The 21,595-nt window shown below is 41.1% G+C and overlaps 1 protein-coding gene across 1 annotated transcript; it reads right to left on the bottom strand.

Moving 5' to 3' along the window:
• Positions 1–927: 927 nt before the first annotated feature.
• On the bottom strand, positions 928–20,789 carry HAL (histidine ammonia-lyase). Its single transcript, XM_013947246.2, has 20 exons — positions 20,543–20,789; positions 20,075–20,135; positions 19,872–19,899; positions 19,506–19,580; positions 19,330–19,402; positions 19,164–19,230; positions 18,928–18,965; positions 18,721–18,846; positions 16,062–16,201; positions 14,188–14,235; positions 12,224–12,371; positions 12,023–12,118; positions 11,847–11,905; positions 10,909–10,989; positions 9,926–9,991; positions 9,675–9,840; positions 4,272–4,406; positions 3,113–3,221; positions 2,939–3,008; positions 928–2,624 (listed from the first exon to the last, which is right to left on the bottom strand). The coding sequence occupies exons 1-20, from the start codon at positions 20,787–20,789 to the stop codon at positions 2,475–2,477; spliced, it is 1,983 nt and encodes a 660-aa protein (XP_013802700.1). The 3' UTR covers positions 928–2,474.
• Between the last annotated feature and the right edge of the window lie 806 nt (positions 20,790–21,595).

The following is a 21,595-nucleotide window of genomic DNA, read 5'->3' as shown; positions in this document are numbered from 1 at the left end:
TTACATTGGGGCAGGATGGAGGGAGGAAAGGGCTGAAGGCTGCTGTTGCCAGAAGTGGAGGTGAGGGGGAGGCAGTGCCTATGGCCCTGCAATGTCGCCCTTTAGGGCAAAGACACAGAGGTTAAACATTTTGCTTACATTCACACTGTGTTTTAATACTGTTTCTCACATGGCAGGTTGTCACAGCAGCAACCAGTAGGGAAGATGGACTTGAACTGACATATTGATAGCCCCTGAGGGTCTGATGGCCACAGGTGGTGGCACAGTCCATAAGTTGGCTCTGCCAAGCAGAGTCAGTATTTAATCGTTGAAATGCCTAAAGCCTTTCAGGGCCCAAGACTGCACAAGGAAAATCCTTAATATTCTTACTGGCCAGAAACAGCTGTTACTGTCCTGAAACTACTGACCTGAGGGGAAGGCTGCTCTCACACATAAGCTCTGATGGGAATTTCAAACCACGTGCTTGCCTGCCTAGCTTGGTCTAATTCAGTAGCCGTTTCCACTCCCCAAGGCTATAATTAGTGAGAGGTTTGCAGTTAGAGGATGTGGTTATACTTCAGTGGTGTAGCTGTCTTGGGCAGTTCCTGATGGCCAGCTACATCATCTTGCCATTACGCAATCTGCTGCTCCCTTGGCTATTCTGCCACCGCTGCATCTGTGCAGCTGCAGCGGAAGGCGCAGCCCTGACCTTCAATGTTAAAACCCCCCACTGAAACGTAGAAAGTTTTTGTTTGCTTGCTTTTGATTTGGCTAACTTCAGCAATGATGTTCGCTGTGCTGGCTCCCCCAGCGACAGGAGCATGCAGGAACAAGGCTGAAGTAAGAGCAGGGGCTAGGAACTTCTCAAGCCAGTTTTGCTACTGAAAGAGCCATATTATTTGACCATACTCTGAGGCTGAGGGCAAATGACTTAACAACAGGGCTGTAGCCTGCAGCATCACACTCGCACTTCATTTCAATTAATCATTCATTTCATACAGAATGGAAGAGGCCAGAGCCAGGAGGGTAGAGCACTTACTTGGCCCATAAGGGAGAGCTGGTGGTCAAACATGCTGTAGATCAGGCATGGAAGGAAGAAGCTGAACTGGGAGCTCACACACCATGGAGAGGTATGGCAGATCCCAGGACTACTGAGTCTGAGGACCCATCACCATGCTCATGTTCATACCTTGGAGTAACAAGTCGAGAGACACCTAGCTCTTTGCAGAGCAGGAGGCAGGATGCCCTGCACAACTCACTATTTCTCCTTCTGGCCAGGTTAGGTGCCTACCTGCCAGCTTGCAGACTGGTATTAATCCTGTTCTCAGAGTACATTTAACATTGCCCATCACAGACACACATGAGGGTAGCCCCATAATACCAATTTAGCTGCCCCTTGCAGCATAGCGGCCTGCCTGGGTAGTTACTCAGTTCTCCTGGGAAGATTTCCAACCCATGCTGAAGCCCCTGCTGCTGTGGTTATCAAGCCAGTACTGTCAAGGCTGCTAGCTTTGAACTAGCCTTTATATGTTGTCATTGCACTACCACATGGGCACACACTAAGTGTTGTAACATGGGACAGGTTACAACGCGTGAGCCAGCGGGTGCCTGGTGAGCCCAGGAATTCCAGACCTCAGTGCTGTCACCCTGGAGCTGGTTTGCATCTCCCACTCCTACCCCACTTCCTCCTCTTGCAGAAACAGCCTGTACCATTTCCTGGCCCTTTTAGTTTCTAAACTAAGCTTTTGCTTTACATTTTCATCACCACACAAGAAAGGTAACCGCACTGTTACAGCTGCATGTGAAGCCTCGCTGTATTTATTGTAGGTGTGAGCCTATGGGTTCCTTTGGAAAGCTGCATTAAGTATAGTCCACCATCAGAATACAGCATATTTGTTCTGGAACAGTGATCTTTTTAACACGTTTTTATGCATACAGCTTATTTGATTTGTGAAGCACCTGCTCTAAAAATGTTGTTGCAGAGGACTCTCTATCTCACATGTGATGTGCATAGTGCTGGAGGAGCAAAAGCAAAAGAATTAAAGAGTCGAAAATAATTTTGCTTGTGTCAGAACATAGGGTACCACATTCCCCAAACAAAAAGAGGGTGAGAATATCAAAATCTAGGCTGTTCAGTATCATTGCCACAGATAAAAAGAGAAAACAAGTGAAGAGCTGACAAAAATACAAGAGGCACCATATAAACATCCACTAGTTCCTCCACTAGTTTGAGCAGGGGGTCTTAATGTTTTGTGTTCAAAAACTCAGTAAATTCAATTGAATTCAATGTTATGATTGTCCACACTATCATAACAAAACTGTCCTTCACATGTTGGGAAACTGGTGAGGCATTTCTCTACTATCCATATGTGCTTCTGAGCTAGACAGGTGGTTCCTTTGCATCCCCAGAAGAAACCATGATGAATTCTAGTAAAAGAGCCATCTCCAAACAAGGTCCTGGAAAGGATCTACTCTCTACCAGATGCCAGCAACTATTAAAGTTCATCCTGATGACTGTGATCATGACCAACACACGTGTTCACTGCCAGCGATCTCACAGTAAAGGCTGTGGGTGAAACAGGTCTCGATTCAGGGATGTGTTCCCTCCTATACTTTTCAATGTAAGGTTCAGCCACTTCCCACACCTGCAAAAGCAGAAAGTGAAACAACAGAGTCAGAAGCAAAACAATTTTCCTTCAAACTCAGTCAGACTTCAACACACAATTTCAGGAAACTCTGTGCAATGTTACTGGGATGGAACTGAGAATTTCAGACCAATGTAAATAAGCTGTATGGGACCAGCAGAAACAGCGAGACAGTCAGAGTGAGGTTAGGGAAGAGCATGTAGATGAAGTGGCTGAAGCCAGCCACTGAACACACCGACGGGTATTTCCAAAGTGGAGCTGCAGAGTACTCCTGAGGACTGATCATACGGCACATGCCAAAAATCAACACTTGCCTTCTGCTCCACCAGCAGTCTGTGAGCTGCTTCAATGTCTGGGGCCATGAAGCGATCCTTCAGCCAAGGCCTGTAAGGAGACACATGGAGAACATTGGCCAAACATTAACCACCGCCACAGTCAGCAGGTCTCCAAAGTGGTAACCTCTGGGCAACACATTTATCTGATGTTACCTCACAACAGAGCGCACAAGGTCATAGACTTTCTCCAATGGGGTCGTTGTTCTCAGAGGGCGTAGGAATTCAATGCCCTGGCAGGCTGCAAGCAGTTCGATAGCCAGAACTAGGAAATCAAAACAGTGGGAGAGAGATTTTTAGCAGGTACAGCCCAATGGGAGGTTTCATTTATAAAACCTGGAGTTTGTTCTAGCTAATATCATATTGTTTCCAGTAATATGAAAAGACCCACTGTGGATCCACATGCCCAGAAAGGCAGCCCAGCAGCAGGGTCATTTTATGGATGGTGCTGGGGGACATATCCAGCATTGTAAAAAGCACATTCTGGGTGGTCTGCCATACAGACTTTTCAGTGTGCCAAGCACTCCTAATCACCACAGTCTTAAATCCATAAAAAGCTCATCCAAGTTATCTTGAATATCCAAACTAATGGGCACCTTAAATCAGAAAACTTCTTTTGGACTAACTTAGATGAAGAAAATGCCTTGAGCTATAAAAGAAAGTTCTGCTCATGAAACTTGCAAGAGCACAAGTCCATGCAAAAGCGCTGATAAAATTACAAGGGCTTTGGGCACAGTATCTGCCCACCTCATACAGGATTAGTTATTGGCATTAGTTTCTTATTTTCATATGAACCAATTCACTCAAGGAAACTGGATCTAAAACACATTGGTTCTGCAGTTACAAAGTCATTTGTCTGCATACGAAAAAAAAGTTTTATAGAACTTTAAGTCTTCAGGGCACTCAAATGTATAAACCTAAGTGGGCAAACGCATTCAGTATTTTTGTGCTACATATTGCTCTTTTTTTCCAGTAACAGCTGGCATCTGTACCTAAGCACCCCATCTGCCTAAATAAATAAATAAGAGCAAGAGAGAATACTTTTGCTCTTCTAAACAAAAGATGAGGAAAGACCTCTGCTGACTGTCCTGTAGTAAGCAGTTCTATTTCACAGGAACACTCAACTCTAGATTTACCTTATCTCTGTTCAAAAGGTCCAAGTGCTTGTAAAAATATATACTTCATACAATATCTTTGAATTTTCAGATTCATTAACTCTTTTTTTTTTTAAATGATGATAACCAGAAAGAATGGCACTAATATCATAATCTGGTTACACAGAGTAGATGTGTCTAGAAATCAACCTCAACTTTACCTTGTTCCACATGTTCAATAACTCTCAGAGCTTTCCTTGCAGCCCATCCTCCCATGGACACGTGATCCTCTGTAGCAGCACTGGTTGAGAGAGAATCCACAGAAGAGGGGTGGCACAAGGCTTTATTCTCAGAAACTGCAAAAGTCCAGTGCAAATGAATGGGGGACAGAATGGGCAAAAGACACTAGAAGCAACAGCCAACCTGGAAGGAGACTGCAGCAAAGAGCCCATACACCACGTCAGGCTTCAGCGGAGAATCCAACCGCTGCACCTCTTTTGAGAATGCATTCATGTTTTAATTCTACTGAATAATTTGTAATAAATGCCTTACAAAATAACTTTGCCTCTGAAAAAATAACAAGTATCAGTCTTTGGATGCAAATACTAAGCAAATATAGGAAGACTGCTCACTCCTCCCCCTTCTCTGGGGTTGCGTTGCTCTGGCTCAAAGATCTCATGGAAACAGAAGAAAAAGAGTGGACAGCATAATCAAAGTGCAAACCTGAAAATGGTCTTGCCCATTACTTTAAGGCAACTCTTTGTAAAGAGCATTGCTTCACTCGGTTTTAATTTCAGTCATGGATACCGACCCTAGTGCCCCTAGTTTTCAGAGGAAAACTAGAGATCAGCATCTGACCCTTCTCACCTGATCTGAGGCATTTCCAGGACCTGCAGCAGAGCGATGCTGCAGGAGCATGGTACCTGTCCTCTCCCACCCCTCCTCACCTCACCTTGCTACAATGCTGCACAGGTCCTCATCCAGGCACACTCACACCTGAAGGTCAGAGTGTGCTGTCTTTGAAAACCTGAGCGCTCACACTTGAATGCGACCCCTAGTGTAATCCACTCCTACGCAAACTGCATCCAAAGCAAGGGGAATTTGGCCACCAGCGGGACTGTAGGCACCATCTTAAAGTCTGAGGCTGAGAACTGCTCTTTAGAAGAGAAGAAACAAAGCCCTTATTCACAGTACTCTCGCTGCATGCAGACCTTTTCCTTCCAAAGCCCAGCAGGATGCTGTGTAACACCCTCACCAAATTAGGAGCTCCAGAAAAGCAGCAAGAGCAACAGAGGTGGTGACACCAATTGCAAGTACAGCTGCCCCAGCAACACAGCCCAGGGCAGAGCTCAGCTGGCACATTCAGGCAGGCAACATCAGGCCCTGGAGAAGCAACAGTTCAGCCTGGCAGGCACAATGCAACCAAAGAGGAAGGGAGAGAAGCATCCACTAGTCCTGCAAAAGATCTGCACATTTTTTTCAGCTTTATTAGTATCCCTGGGAGTGGACAACACTAGCTGACACAGAACCACCTTAGAAACTGGCAGTATCACTTAAAAAAACCAACATTACACTTTGTTCAAAAAAAAAAAAAAAAAAGACTAAAATCAGAAATCAAATGGCATTTTATGATAACTCGTGGTTATTTTGACCAGTGAAAATTTATTTTAATCCATGAACCTCTGCATCTGGTGGCAGTCATGAGATTGGAGGCTTGGCAGTTGTTTTCATTCCCCATGTCAGAGACCCAAGAACAACCCAGAATCCCTAACTTCAGGCTGCAAAAATGAGCTCTGGATGTAACCGCCAGATGAGCCAGGCTGAGATTCCTGGCACTTGAAGCCAAGCGACAGCTAGACCCTGGAGCCAACATAAACTCTGTCCAGCCAAAAGGAAAAGTTGCCAGTCTTCAAAAGAGGGGACCAGCACTTCAGCTCATATTCCAGTCCCACCTCCAAAACCAGCCTGTGGGCAGAGTTCTTCTATTACATTAATTTAGTTCACTGACTGTTTTTTTCAGCATATTTATCTACTCATTTGTCTGATATCCTCAGTTTCTTTGTTTGCATCTCTTGCTTGTAATTTACCCTCTATCTATTACATGCTTATCTTCACATTGGCTTGTGCTTTCCTGAACCTGTGAACTGTGATGTCCCAGAGGTCAGCATGCTTTTGGTTGCTTTAGCCAAGAGCACTAGGAAATCAGGTCCCACCAGCCTAAACATTGGGGTCACAGACTTTGCAAAGAAGCAGTAGCAAAGGCCTTCACGGCCCTTGGATTAGAGCAGATTAGATTGATACCACTGGGGCTGCGGTGAGGCCTAGCTTTTCCTCTGCTGTTTGGTAATCAACACTATATTTGTTACAAACAGATACCACTTTAACCTTTAATCTCATTTGTAGTATAGCAACAGACCAGACTAAATCCAGAATAAGTGGACCCAGAAAACCTTAAAAGTAATTCCTTTGCTAACCTAATCCTACTTAATTTGATGAAGCATCTTCTTGGTATATCAGTATCATAACATATTTCTATTGAGAACAAAGCTAGAGGAATACTTTGCTGTTTTTGACTCTCAACACTTGACACTAATAAGACAGCATGATCAGCAGCAAATCTGCAAAGAGTAACTTGGCAGGCAATTCTGGGCCCCTTGAAAAATTGCAGTAAAAGACATGAGAGCTAAAACTTCCACTGGACTGTGGCCTACACAGTTCAAAGCAAAAGAGAAAAAAAAAAAGAAAAAAAAAAAGAACCAGGATGATGGTGAGGTTTGGACTGAGCCGTCTCTTCTCCCCTCCCACTCTCCCAAGCTGATGTTTTTTTCTCAATGGCGAGAAAACAAGGGGTTAACAGCTTCAGAATACAAATAGCTTTAATGATGACTAAAGGATAACCAGCATCATTGAGGGCGTAGGATGATTTTGAAGAGTGAATGGCCAAATCTTTCCCGGGATAATGGAGTAGCTCTATTCAGACAAAGGTACAGAAAATGGTGATATTTTATAGAAGACATTTGCAAAGATGTAGAAGCTATGCCAGAACAGTAAGAAACAGAAATGGCAACAGAAAATTTCAAAGGATCTATTAATGTCATCTTTTTTCACAGCACACTTGGATGCTGGAATATCCACATACCCCACAAGTCAAGTAACTAACATTTAGAGCTACTACCCAGGTCCTGATTTCATGCTACCTGACAAAGACTGAAAAGCTGTTGCTTACTCTAAAAGAGAAACAACTTGATGGAGACAGAGCCATACTCATCTGGACCACCATCTAACTGCTGCTAAGATTGCACCTGGAAAAATGCACACCTCTTCCTTTTCTCTCTGTATTAGAAATAAGGGCAGAGGAGGAATGACGGAAAAAAAAAGAAAGTCTTGCATAGTGAATATGTCCATTAATGGTACAGGATTAGTCACAAATGCAGATGGGGACATCATCTGACAAAGTATCTGAACCATGAGGTGTGTTATGAACAGCATAAAAGCTGTGAAAAGCCTTCAAAAAGATCATTTCATACTCCTGTGTTAGCCAGGAGCCATCTACCCTGCAGTGAGGAGAACTGGAGTATGTACAAACATCCAAGCTGGCATCTAGCTAACTTCATGGCTGTTGTCAGCAGCGAAGCCGTAACAGCCCAGGCTGTACAAGACTGCACAGACTCTCTGCCTGAATTTACTTTCACTGATGTCACTATTTGCCTTAGCTAGCTAGACTGAAGGGATATGAATGCTTCTATGGTTCTGCTTCAGTTATACCACCCAGATGCAGCCTAAACAAATTCTGTGCAGAGAGTATTAATCCTGGTATGGAGTATGCTGACGTAGCTCTAGGTAGGCTTGCAGAAGTGTTTGACTAGGAGTAACAAAGAAGATTATGATACACACTGACTCCAAACAGAGGCATCTCAAGTTGGACTCCTTTTCTCCCAGGAGAACGGTGCTGGGTGAGTCACACTTCAATCAGAGTAGGCAGCAGTCCCCTACCACTGTGCCCATTAATGCTTAAACTGGATGCCGCAGAATATGGATGCCTCTTTGCATCAGTAAAATACAATTTTAACCTGACGAACCTTCCTGAGGGAAAACACTGACATGGATGCTTTATCACAACAATAAAGTACCCCTATAATGAGGGCTCAGCAGTAGACTTGAAAGACTTATCCACACCTGCCAAGATCTGATATGTGCTTAGCCATTTAGAAAAAGCAGCAGCAACTTTTCTTTGTGAATTGCATAATGGACATCATTTGTCAATCACAATTAATTACATAAATTAAATTAATATCCACAGCTGTTTTGTCAGTTCATGATGCTATCAGCAATATGTTTCAAGCAAGCTGTCCAGCCTTTTCTTAATGAAAGAGAAGAGGATGACTTCTCCACTCAGAACAATTCACTATCACTAATGCTAGGTGACCCACAGAAAGCATCCAGAAAACTACCCTATATAATACAGAAACTCCAAGAAATGGCTTTCTAGATGGCTTTGGTGATTTGCTTTCTGAGATGGTCTGTGAAACAGTTGGTGGGATCTAATGGAAGCAGGGAACATATATGCATTTGTGTGTCAGTCATGTTGACCTCCAGTAAGGTCCCACAACCAGTTTTTTTAGAAGGATTGCACACCTTTTATTTGCAGCTATAGCTCCTCTGCTATTCTGGGTCTTCTTCAGGGCAAACTCATGTCTATCATACATTTAAAGACAGCAAGGAGACGGGGGAAAGGAAAAGAGGTACAATATCACCTAGCAGGTTTTAAGTTTTGTTGCTAGACAAGTGAACTTCATTTATTTACCATCAACGATTCCTTTACCTTTTTTCTTTCCTTTCTTTTCACTACAACCTTCTATTCCCCTGAGGAAAAGTATGCTGATGTGTTTTTTTTTTATTGTGCTCCTCCAATTACAATCCCTAGGAACTCCAGTGTCCTGCTGATCATGGAGTTTGATACTGGTTTATGCACTTGGCCATCAGATGGAGACACTGAATACTAAGAACATCAGGCCCAATAGTCTTAAGTTTGAGACAAGTGGTGTCCCTGTGATAGTGAGAAATGAGGAATAAAGGTACTACCCTATTTAGAGATCATAACTGTTCAAACAGAGGTTCTACCTTCAGCAGAGAGGCTCAGACAGATGTTTACGCTTGTTCTCTAGAGTATTTGCTATTAACTTTATAGTCCTATCTGAGCTGATTTGCAGGTTCCTGGGTGCACAGCTGCCACTGGACTTCAACTGCAGTTTTTGTGCTGACCATTCTGTAAATCAGAGCACTGCCCACCCTTCCCACTTGTAAGTGCGCAAGCATTCCCAGCGAAGCCCACTGAGAGGTTTGTGTGCTTGGAAAGCTAACCATGCTCATGGGTCAGTGCAGAGTAAAGAATTCTGAGCCGAAATAATTACAGCTGCACTAAACACTCAAGCTTTGCATCCCGACAGCTCAAAGCATGTGGAAAAGATGCGGGGAACAATTAGGAATGAGATCCCTTTATATATATGATCAAATTAGATTGCCTTTATATCTATGATCAAATTAGATTGCGTCTAATCAAACTGCATCAATATAAATTGGTCTTTCCATTTCAACTCTCTCGATGATACTGCTTCAGCACTCACCCAGGGCAGCTGCTGTGCAGTGGGCGATCATGAAGCCAGAGTTCAGACCTCCTTCAGTTACTAAAAATGCAGGCAGCTCACTGAGTGAGGGGTTGCAGAGTCTCTCAATTCTTCTTTCACTAATTGCAGCAAGTTCATGCACACCAATTGCCAAATAATCCAGAGCCTATAAGAGAAGATCTCCTCATTATATCAGATGACAGAAAAAAAGAACAGAAACTAAAATGTTTTTTCTCCAAATGCTTAATTACCTTTGCAGGATATTCACCATGAAAATTTCCTCCAGAAATGGTCTCTGCCCTTTGAGCAAACACCATCTTTAAGGAAAAGCTAAGGCATGAACATGAATAAAATACTGCTTACACGGCAGATATCTGCAAGTAATCAGAATATCTTCTTTGAAGGAATTTTCATGCTAACATGCTTTTATTTGCAAGTACATTGTATTACATCTGCATGCTCACTTTTCAGAAAATAAAGACCAAATCTCGGTTCTCCAAACTTGTAGACACAGTTTTGACATGTGTTTTATTAAATGGACTACATGAGATGAGGTGTTTGATCAAAGTGTGAAAATTATTAGGGATGTAAAGAAACACACGTTTGGATCCTAGCATATTTCTCAGTTGCTTGGTAGACTCTCTCCAAGGCAGGTAGCAAGGAGTGATGCTTATCAGCTATTGATATGACAATACATATAGCATCTTTACACTGATGAGGGGAATTCAGCATTGCTCAGAGTGCCAATATAAGGCCTGTGCACAGAGTTTACCAGATTGAATGAAAAAGAGGTTTACAGACCACACACATTTTACATACCTTCCATGACTGAAACCAAATCTTGCCCTGAAGTGCAGGTTTTACTAATGCTGCACCACCAGATGTTTCAAATGACAAGCCACTATCAACCTAAGTCCATTTGGCTGCCAAGTCCCATCTATCTACCTATTCAATATAAGTGCATAGAACCTGATCTAGGAAGCACTTAAACATGTGTTAAACTTTACATACAAGTAGTTTCTTTGCCCCAGCACACACTTGCACAGTCCAGTGCTTTACACAACTAGAGCCTTCCCGTTACCCTGAGACTGTTGCTTTTGGAACAAATGGGAGCTATTGACTGAAGTCAACTATGACTTTTCAGCCTCATTTACAAATAATCATTTAGAAGAAAAAGATAAAAAAAGAAGGCCAAGAAAAATTTAATGGAAGAATAAAATCATCAAAAAGATACAGGGTTGTCCGTAGCACTATTGATTTCAGTCATCATGATGTCCTTCACAAAAGTGATTGTATCATTTACCACTCCATGAACCTAGAACAAAAGACATTAGCACAAGAGTTTAGCATCTATGGTTAGTTCATCTTCAGTATGCTGACCCAATTGCAGGTGCTGTTTTTCCCATTATCCCAGTCTCTACATCCACACATGAAGACAGTCTTGGATTTGCTCTGAAAATCAGGAGCATTGCCATTGTGGGACACTGCCCATGCTGGATATCTGAAAGACTAGATTTACTTTTATTATGACAGTATTGCTAAGATGATCACCTGAATGTGTCGTTCTTTACCTGTTTGGGATGGTTTACCCCAAATGGAAGACAAGATAATTAATATTCTCTTAACTGATTGGGGGTAGAAGCAATATTAAGGGAGAACTAACCTAAGAAAACCCCCACAGGAAACAAACTCTCACTAATTAATTAATTACTTGGGCAAATCTTCCACGGATTGTAATAGCTTTGTTTATGTTAAAACATGGGATCAAGTTCATCCAATGTGTTTGGGATACTACAGGTACATGAATAGCCATTCACCCCAGCTGCTTCTGGAAACACCTTTCCCCAGTTCATGATCTTAGCATCTAGGCAGAAGAAATCCCCTACTAAGCCTGCAAATGTGGAAACCAGTATCTTCCCCATGCTTCCTACACTTGGCCTTTTGCAGATCTGAACAAAGCACTGTCAGGCACTGCCTGATGGGTGCATGCACTCCCATAGCATGGGATCAACAAATTACATGTCTCCGTTAGTAGTGTCTTTCAACTGGGGAAGAAGCAAAATAAAACCACCTCCTCTAACGGAGTCAGTCAATGTATTTCTGAGGGTATTTCTGAGACGAAAACTTCACCATTGTCTGCTGCAATAAAAGGAAACATAAATCGCTTTTTACCTGAGGGCAGCAGCGCATTGTGTATGCATCCTGAACTCGATCACAAAATCTATGGCTCTCTAGGAAGAACAAGGGGAAAAAAAACAAATATTCCTTACTCAAAAGCATATGTGCGACTGTAGAAACACCCAGCCTCTCCTGAGTAACTCAGGAGGCTGAAGACTAAGATTTTTCACCTGCTATTTCTGATGGATGATGGTCAGAATCTAAAAGGGACCTGAATCGAAATGCCACTTCAGTCTGCCCACGATGTGGACGCACTGCATGGATGTCTAGTAAAACAAATAAGACTGTTAGGTTTTACCTTCTCTTGTCAATAGCTGTTAGCAAACAGAAGTTTGCTAGAAGAAGTTTGCTAGAAGTCGTCCAGTACCAACCTGTATCAAAGGCCCTAGTTGTACCCTTCAAGACTTCAAGTGTAAGGGCAGCAATTATGTCTGCTTGTCTAGCAATAGCACCGGCTCTTTCAACTGCTTCACATCCCAGCGAAGTGATCATTTGTGTCCCATTAATTAGAGCCAGACCCTTCAAAGAGAGAGCAGACGTTAAGCAAATTCATTGCAGCTATTCCACATGCTGTGATAATTCTCCATCTCTGCGATAATTCTCTTTCTTAATTCTCTCTTCTTTAAAGACCTTTGTTTTTCTTTAGGACAATCTGGCAAGCTAAGCATAAGAAGTGCAGCTTGACTGGGCATTTTTGCTACATAAATTGTCAATGGTCATGACCCTACTAAGTCACCATAGACACCCTTGGAACTCCAGCGTGTTGCATGAGGTTTATTTCACATTATTTCAAACTGAGACAAGAAAAGTACAGCAAAAAAATAATTCTTTATTCTTTTCCTCTTCTTTGGAAGCATAACGCTATTTTTACTCACTTTTTTTTACGTTATTAACTAAACTGAAGGAGCTATGAGCATGGGGTGTGTGAAAAGCAACCATAATAAGGAAGCAGAGAATTAAAACAGAATTAAAAGTTTTAACAGCTTTAACAGTTTAAATAGTTAAAACTAGCTACAGGGTTGTTCTAAAGGCCCTTGAAGCCCGTGAGTCTTCCATTTTTCTGTAGGAGACATGGGATTTGGCTTCTTGCTTCTGAAGTTGTTTTACAGTTATTGAGGCCCATTGTCAGAGGGCTGCACAGCCTCAAGTCTCTTGCATCCCCATGTAAACTTTCATACTTGGAGTAAGATTCATCTCACCTAATTTTAACCATCTAAAAGTCAGATATCATCTGGGCTCATACTTTAGTCAAGGAATGGTACCTTCAGAGGGCTTCTTGGACACCTGTTTCAAGATGAGATAAAGTGTTTTCTGAAGATGCCTGTGTCTCTCCACTGACTAAACAAGTAATCCAGATGCCAAGCTTGGGTTTGACATTTTGAGTTAAGTAGGGTGATATTGGAAGAGGGAATCTGACTCCTGACAGTACTTTTTTAGTGTGGCATTTGTTTAATCAACAGATTAATCCACCCAAATTAACTATTCACACTGTCCTACTGATATTAATATTATATACAATTATTATAACTATATATTTACATAATTATTTATATATAATTATATATATTATAATAATTAAATGCTGCATTTAATTAAACATTACAAAGTATATTTTAAGCAATAAAATGGTAAGTTTTTTGAAAAGCCATTCTCAACAAAGGCCTTCAGATCTCTATAATTCTTTAAGAAGAGTCATCTTCTCTGAGGATACAATGCAAACCTATGTATTAATATACACTCGTAAAAAATTACAAAGCTTAGCCTATAAAATCAGGACATATCTGAATACAAACCCTCTGGGAACAGCTAAGTAAACTGCTGATTAGCAACCAGAAAGGTCAGTTCTACATTAGTGTTATGTGGGATAAATCTAAAATTACTATTTGCATTGGTTTTGTTACCACCAAAAAAAAAAGTTTGTCCTCACTGGTACAATACTATTTCAATTTCCACTGACCTGGAGAAACATGGGATATTAACTGCGATATCTTCCACTGAATGATCAGGAGTAGTAGAAAATGTGGATCAATACCCGTTACCAGTGAAAAAAGGACAGAATTCAATCATTGGCATTTATGAGGGACGGGACTTTTTTCTCCTGGGCCCATAAAGCTTCTGTAACTAGCTGCAGTTGTGCTGAATCCATAGAAATGCTGCCATAAACCCTACTGGAGAAAGGAGTCTCCAGTATCCCTGCCATGGCTGACTTCAAGTGCTCTTCTGGACCTTGATTTAAAATGACTTAATTCATTTCAGTCATAAATTGTAAGTATAAAGCAGCTAGTGTTTGGCGAAGCTTGTTTTTCCATCAGCTGGCATCACTATAGTTTATTACCTCTTTTGGTTTCAGTGTAATTGGTTTCAGACCATGGGCTTCCAGGACCTGTAAAGTAGTTTAATGACAAGGTAATTAACGAAAAATGCTTTTCAGGAATTTGATCAGCAAAATTTTTAAATCTTAAATCATAAATAAAAATATTAGGAAATTCCCCAGTGAAGAGAGAAAAGGGAGCTTTCTATTACAAACACTTTAAACAATTTTTTCTGCTAGGCTAAGCAAAGGACTGAATAAGTGGGCTTCAAAACCAGCATCTCATTTCCCAGTGCCAGTAAAAGAAGGTACTAGGAGCAATAAGGTGAGATATTGTCGCAGCCCATTAACATCTGTTGCATATTATCTGATGGGAGAGAGTAATAGGAGAGAAGTTTGTAAACATCTTGGGAAGGTAGTTCTGTCTACCCCCTGCTTCAGAGTAGGTTTGGCTTGACATAAGCTATCCCTTATAAAGGTGAACTGGAGAGAGAGACAGGATGTCACACCTTTTCTTTAGAGTATCTCCAATGATGAAGAGTCCTATTGAGTTTGTTCTATAAGGCAATCACTCTTGTGAGAAATGGAGGAATAGTATAACCTTGATTCTGATGGGAGTCCTCTCAATTTTTTCAGCTGAAGAGTTAATAAACCTCAGAGAAGTGTACTTAGGAAATGGAAGGAACAATGATGCAAGAGACCTCCTCGCCTCTGGAAATGATGTAAGAGACTTTTCGATCAACTGACAAAAGCAGGTAGAGCAACAGGTGGGAAGGCTGGATGATCTCATGTTGAAAATACTTCCTGGGGAATCTGGTTGCAATTCCATTCCTGCTACAGAATACTTGTGTGAGCCACTGACCTGATGGATGAAGTTCTTATTCCTCTTGCATTTCATCTCCTTTCCCATCAATTCTTTCCCATGTTTCCAGGGAGACTGGCAAAAGTTGAGATGATAATGCTCTGAATATATTATGTAGGATCATAATTTAATGAGCCACAGTCCCCTACAACGTCTGAAAACAGGAGGTCCAAGACAAACTGCCTTGCTTCCTTCCCTACTTGTCTACCCGTGTAGTTCTCAGCACTTCTCTAGCTTACTGTGATAGTATGGCTATCAAACCATAAATAAATCTGGTGTTCAAACATCACATGGATAGGAGCAACAGGTGTAACAGAACAGACTACCAAGAGAGACTTTGGAGAGGCCAGACTTGGAGATATTCCACACTAGATCAATCTGCTGGCTTATTAGTGACAGAATAAAATTTAAAAATTAATTTCATTATAAAACATCTTGTTGTAAAGAAGGATGCTATAAAGGTTCCCTGTGAATATACCGAAAATATCTGTGTATCCACTTAAAGTCATTATAAAATGCAGTAGAAGCCTCACTAGTAAGTTTCTACCCTCAGTAAATCTCCAGTTACTCTCAGTATTTGAACTTTTTGAATTTGAGGGGTGAGGATTTTGTGGGACAGTGTTGATGTTTATAGAGCTGAAGATGTAGTAATAGCTCTTTCAGAGCTGGTATCGCATCCTGTCTCTCTCTCTCCAGTTTCTAACCAATGTCACTGCAGTATCTTGCATTGTGATACTACGGTGTGATATTTCTTTAGGGCCTAATAACATGCGGGACATTCATTCAGTGTCTGTTCCAATGACATGTGGGTCAGTACGTTCCATGCTCATGGATCCACTTTCCTCAAGGTACAGGATGAGCTGCTAAAGGCAACCTCGCCCCAATTCAAACTGGTACACAAAATCCAAAGACTTGTAAATGTTATGATTCTATCTAACAGTTCTTAGCAAAAAAGCTCTTCTTCTCATGCTATACACAATTTACACAGATGAGCCAGCAGGCAGAAAAAAAGCAATATGAGCTGCATGGATCTTACATATTTAGCATCAGCCCAGCCACTCTTTGGAGACCACATCTTTCCCTCTCCAATCAATCCCAGAGCAAGATGAGAGAGGGGGGCCAAGTCTCCGCTGGCTCCAACTGTTCCTTTCTCAGGAATATAAGGAAGGCAGGATGCTAGAAAGAAATTAAATACAACTCTTGTTAGAGCTTCCCCTTGATATGCTCCTTGGAAAACAGAGAAGCCAACACGTGAAGGTGGTCACAGTTATATCCTGTAATAATGACCAATGTAACCAACAGCACTACTCTCATGGCAGACTGGGATTTGACCCTGCTCCCAAGCTAGCTGCAGCTTATAAAGAAATCAATCCCCTTCTAAATTAAGTCCCATAAGGTCTGAGAAGAGCACTGCTAGTGGTCATTGCATCTAGAATCACATGGCCAGGCAGCTAAAACATTGCTCCTCTCAGGTCACATCCCAGACAGCTCAGTTGTGAAGAGTTCTTCAGGACTTGTAACCTGGGAATCTTGATTCAGATGTGGGACACACTGACATCATTTATGATGTCTGTGAAAAACTGGGGTTGACTTTCAAGTTCATCAACCTAAAACCAGAACCATCGCCATCTTACTCTCAGCTCTGTTAGACTTTAGATAAGGCTTATCCAACAGCTTCTGTGCAACTGTCTTCCTTGCCACCTAGTTCTTCACTTCACTGTCAGGATTATATGTCCTGTTCATGAGAAACAGATTCTTGGCAGTGGGGCTTTTTTTACTGATCTCAGCATACGCGAGATTTCATCCCATGTAGAATTGCTAGGGACAATATTTGTACTCAAGAGAATCAATAAGCATTATTATGTTCTAGAAGACACATTTGTGAGTAGTCACCATAGTCTACATCTCCCAGAATATCTCAAAATGTAGAGTCAAGTATCCAACTAAAAACTTAACTTCCAGGACAGACCTTGTGTCTGAGAGGGTAGCCTTGAATTAGCATGTGTTTAATATTCCCATAGTAGAATAGAAAGTCACAATAGCTCTTTCCTACAACAACAACTTGATTTACTAAACTTCCACTAAGAATGATTTGCAAAAGTAGCTGAGGATTTTCAATGTTTTAAAAATACTGCCTAAGATAAATTGAAGGGATCTGCTTTTCAAAGTGCAGGTGGTTAGCATCTTCAAGAAAAACAGGTCCTTTGAACTGAGCACCCCAAATCACCCCAAACACTAACAATGCCACAGAACACACCTGCTGAGGTCAAACGTAATTTCTCACATCACTAAACACTGAGTAATGCCATGAATCCATCTTCAAACCCTCTTCCCCAACCCTCTGAGCCCTGAATGTGTAGAAACAAAGAAGCAGAGCTCAGGGAAGTATGGAAAAAGAAGGAATCAGCCTTTTTTTTTTCTTTTGCAGTCTTAAATACTGAATTCCAATTCCTTCACCCTCAGTGGGAGAAGAAACACCGGTTAACAGAAGGCAGCACAAAGCCTGTATTCTTCAGTCCTAACTTATATAAACATAGCTCTTCTATCACACATCTGGTCTGCAATCTCAGAACAATCTTTCATTTTATGTTAAAAAAAAAAAAAAGAAGAAGAAAAAGAAGGAAAGTTGAATCTAATGCTCATGTACAGTGCAGAATCAAATGAAAGACCTCTGACCGGAAGCTTGTATTTATCCTCAAAATAAGCACTGCATGGAGAGAGATGCTGCTTGCTCGTCACTGCCTCACTAGTATGCCTCACCAGAGGGACCATCAATGAATAGCAGCTAATGAATAGCAGAGCCACCCCTTTAGTTTTCCTGCTGAGGCTTCCAGCAATGCGATACAGCTTTAACTGTTTTCATAGCTGAGGCAACGTGAATAGCTGACCATCCATGCAGTTCTGCAAGTCTTAGCTTGCAGTTCATGCTTATGATAGTCAGTCACAACAGTGAAGCACCACCATTTAGAACAACTAACGTTCAGTGTTTAAAAGATATGTAAATGCCACCCTGCTAAGGATGGGAGAGCCTATGGGTCACTAGTGATCTTGTGAGTTAAGTCACTTGTTTTTCTAAAAGACAGTAGAACAACAGCTCCGTAGCTTAGGTAACCTGGTTTTAACATTTCATGTAGGTCACCCTTTCCATAACTGTTCAGTATAGAAATAGCTCTAGCTCATTGTTAGCCTTGGCCTGTTTGTGAACAGGAAACCTGTCATCTTGATTAACTTTATGTTCAGAGCATGCTTGTTACCAGCTCACAATAAGTTTTCTTTCCATAGCAGAAAATGTAAGAAATAATGTCAGGTTTGCACTTAAAGCTGGGCCTGAACTGGGATATAGATTATCCAGGTTCAGTTCCTGTTTCTGCCACAAACTTCCTGCCTGGTCTTGAACTAATTACCTAAACTCTCAGTGGCTAATTCTCCAAATGCCTGCCTGTTGCATATACCTTTCTCTCAGCCCTTCCTGTCATTTCTGCTCATACTCTAAGTCCTTTGATCCTGGAATGGTCTCTAGCTATGAGTTTGGACGTTACTGAACACAGTGGAGCTCCAGTTTTGATCTCTCAGAACTACCAAGTAGAAAGAACAACTCCCACAGCTCGATTCATTGAGCTACATCCTTCCACTAGTGAAATAGTTGGGGGGAAAAAAAAAAAAAAGCGGTGGATTTTCTTTAAACATCTTTTTACCATTAAATGCTTCAATAACTTGCTGGAGAGTTTCTAAGGATATTCCACTGTATCCTTTTGCCAGAACGTTGATCCTCAGTGCCAACAGCATGCGAGATCTCTCTGGGCTCAAAGGTTTCCCCACACCTGAAACGATAACAGTCTCAGTTACTAACCCCAGTATCAACAGCGACAGAAAAGGGAAAACATCAAGCAATTTCTCACTACCTGCAGAATGTGAACGAACTAAATTCACTTGGAGCTCCCTATGAAGAAAAAAAAAAAAGTCATGCAAAAACCCAAATAAGTCTTTCAAAGCAAAGTTTTATTTTGCACAAAGCAGAGAGAAATATTGAAGCAGCCCTCTCAACTAAAAAAGTATAAACATACAGTGTAGAACTGCTCCTTTTTATATGCGTGTCTTCTGAAAAGAAAGAAAGGAGAAATGCGCATACATAACTTACCTAAGTTTACTATTTGGAATGACTGTTCGGGCAAACTTCCCAAACCCCGTGGTAATTCCATAAACAACTGAAAGACACATATATTTCTGGGTAAGGAGAGAACCCAATAAAGTTATCTAAACCAACTGAAAAAAGTAATTAATAGTTAGAGATGAAAAATATATACCTGTCTGTTCTTTTACAATCCTTTCAATCACTTCTCTTGATCGCTTGACTTTAGCTTCAGCCTCAGGTGTGAGCTAGAAAACAAAAATTTTCTATGTTAGTTATCTATCATTGTTTAATTCTAATCATAGAAGGATAAACACACAATTTCTAGCCATGTTCATTCAGAGTCTTTACCTTTATCTTGTAGAGCCCCTTCCCTAAATTCACCAAGTCCTCCGTTGTTAAACTGTTCCCATCTAAAGAAATATACTGCACAAAAGAACCATATTTTAATTTGGGATATATATAAAGTTGCTTAATAACTGTTATTAAATAAAAATACAGTCAAAGCTCAGCAATGATAGTAAGCTCACTTACACTCTCATTTTTAAGGCAGGAACTCTCCATCAAAAACATAATAAGCAAATTACAATTCTGATTCCTAGACCCAGCAAATTTAACAGCCACTGATGTTGTGAACACTGCAGTTGCTAAACTCTCAACAGGTTTTGATGAATAGTAAGATCATTACAGAGTTGTAAAATCATTAGCGAGTCCTACCTGTTCTGGTTCTCGATATTTGCTATACCTGAAAGTTCTGTAAAGGAAAATAAAGGGCAAACAGAATCTCACAGATAGTGGCCATTTGATTAAAGCTGCCAACATATTCTAAAGGGGGAGGAACACTGAAAGAACAGGGAAATGTAGAAAATATTAAATCTGGAATTATAAAAATAGTTCACAAAAAAATCAAAAAAGGATACAAATGAACTCCTTCTGGTTGAGATGGTATGAAATCTGGAGACATTATATCTCCTTCTATAACTAGAAGAAATACATAAAATAAACACAAACAGCGTTAAATTGTACTTTACCTATAAAGGAATTCTTTATTCATTATAATACACAGCAATAAGAATTTTAATTTGCAGTCATCAGCCCCCATCATATTTCTCTGCTTCTAGGAAAATAACAAGTGACTATGTAGTTATTTAAGGTACTCTAAAGGCAAAAGCAAAACAGCTCAACCCTCAGACACATAGTCCATATCACATACACGTACAGTGTGTATGGTATCATATACAGATGATGTATACTATGATTGCATTTTGGCATTTTTCCATAAAATCTTAGACACTATCTCAGATGCAATTTTAAATAAACATAGGGGGTGCACTGACTCACATGCCAATCGCCATTGCCCTGTGATGCATTGCTTAAGGTTTGCTTACCAACTTCCACAAACTCATTGTCCTCCAGGGCATCCTCCACTGTGTCATCAAGGTCCAGCAAGCCAAGCCCCTTGCACCTTCGAACATAAAATTTTACTTCTTCCACTGAGGTAAATCCACCGTTATCAGGTTTGTTTTTCATATAGCGTCTCACAGCTTCCTTTCCCAGCCAGCTGATAGTATTAGTACAGTTTTGGCAAGGTACTGCTAGCCATTCTCCTCGGACGTGCACTGTGTATCTTGGCATGCTTCCTCTCCGAAATTGTGCCTCGACTGAGAAGCGCCGCACTGTGAATCAGCCTTATATTTGTCACGTGACAGCCTAAAGAGCAGTACCTAGCTGGACTCCAACACTGCAATCAGATAAAGGCAAAAATCCACCCCCAAAGCTCCCTACCTTTGTAGATAAGCTAGATCGACATATTCAGCTGACTTCATCCAATCAAGCCAACGCTAGGGAGCACACCCTTTTCCTGGAAAGGGAAAAGAAACCCATCAGCACAGGAACTTTTTCCAGAGATCATACCAAGTATATAGAAAAGAAAATCTAGGAGCTAGAGTTTATGCATCAAGAAAAATAGACAAATAAATCAAAATAAGCTGGAATGCAACTGTTCTAAGACCTTAAAGGTTTAACAAGAGTTAATGGAGTTCTTACATGGCAGTAGATCATACTAACGAATACCTCCATAAGTGACAAGGATGAAAGATATTTGCCCCATTATGGATTGGTAGCAGCTGCTGGGATTGAAAGGAGACTAGATTATACCCTCGTATCTCTATCCCGTGCAGGATGAAGCAGGCTGGAAGGGTGGGCAATAAGCCTGCTTTGCTCATTCCTACACTGAAATTTGAGAATGTAGCTTTGTATTGTAGATGAAAAAGATTCATAAATTCTCCATTACCTTATAATTTATGTTCTGGAAAACGTTGCTGTAACAGGTACCAACAAATAGTAGACTACACCTGCATGCTTCTGAGCCTCATGCTGCCACACCAAATTTCCTTTGCAGACACAGGCAAAGAGGAAAAGATGTGCAGAAATACAGGTGA

Source organism: Apteryx mantelli, chromosome 1, assembly GCF_036417845.1.
Source record: "Apteryx mantelli isolate bAptMan1 chromosome 1, bAptMan1.hap1, whole genome shotgun sequence".
Taxonomy (NCBI): Eukaryota; Metazoa; Chordata; class Aves; order Apterygiformes; family Apterygidae; genus Apteryx; species Apteryx mantelli.
This window is presented reverse-complemented; position numbering and strand designations above follow the sequence as displayed.

Coding starts and splice junctions, on each gene's coding strand:
- HAL (XM_013947246.2), bottom strand. CDS start 20,789: ATGCCAAGATACACAGTGCACGTCCGAGGAGAATGGCTAGCAGTACCT. Junction 14,236..16,061: donor GCTGGGCTGATGCTAAATAT/GTAAGATCCATG, acceptor ACTACTTTACAG/GTCCTGGAAGCCCATGGTCT. Junction 12,119..12,223: donor AACTAGGGCCTTTGATACAG/GTTGGTACTGGA, acceptor TTGTTTTACTAG/ACATCCATGCAGTGCGTCCA.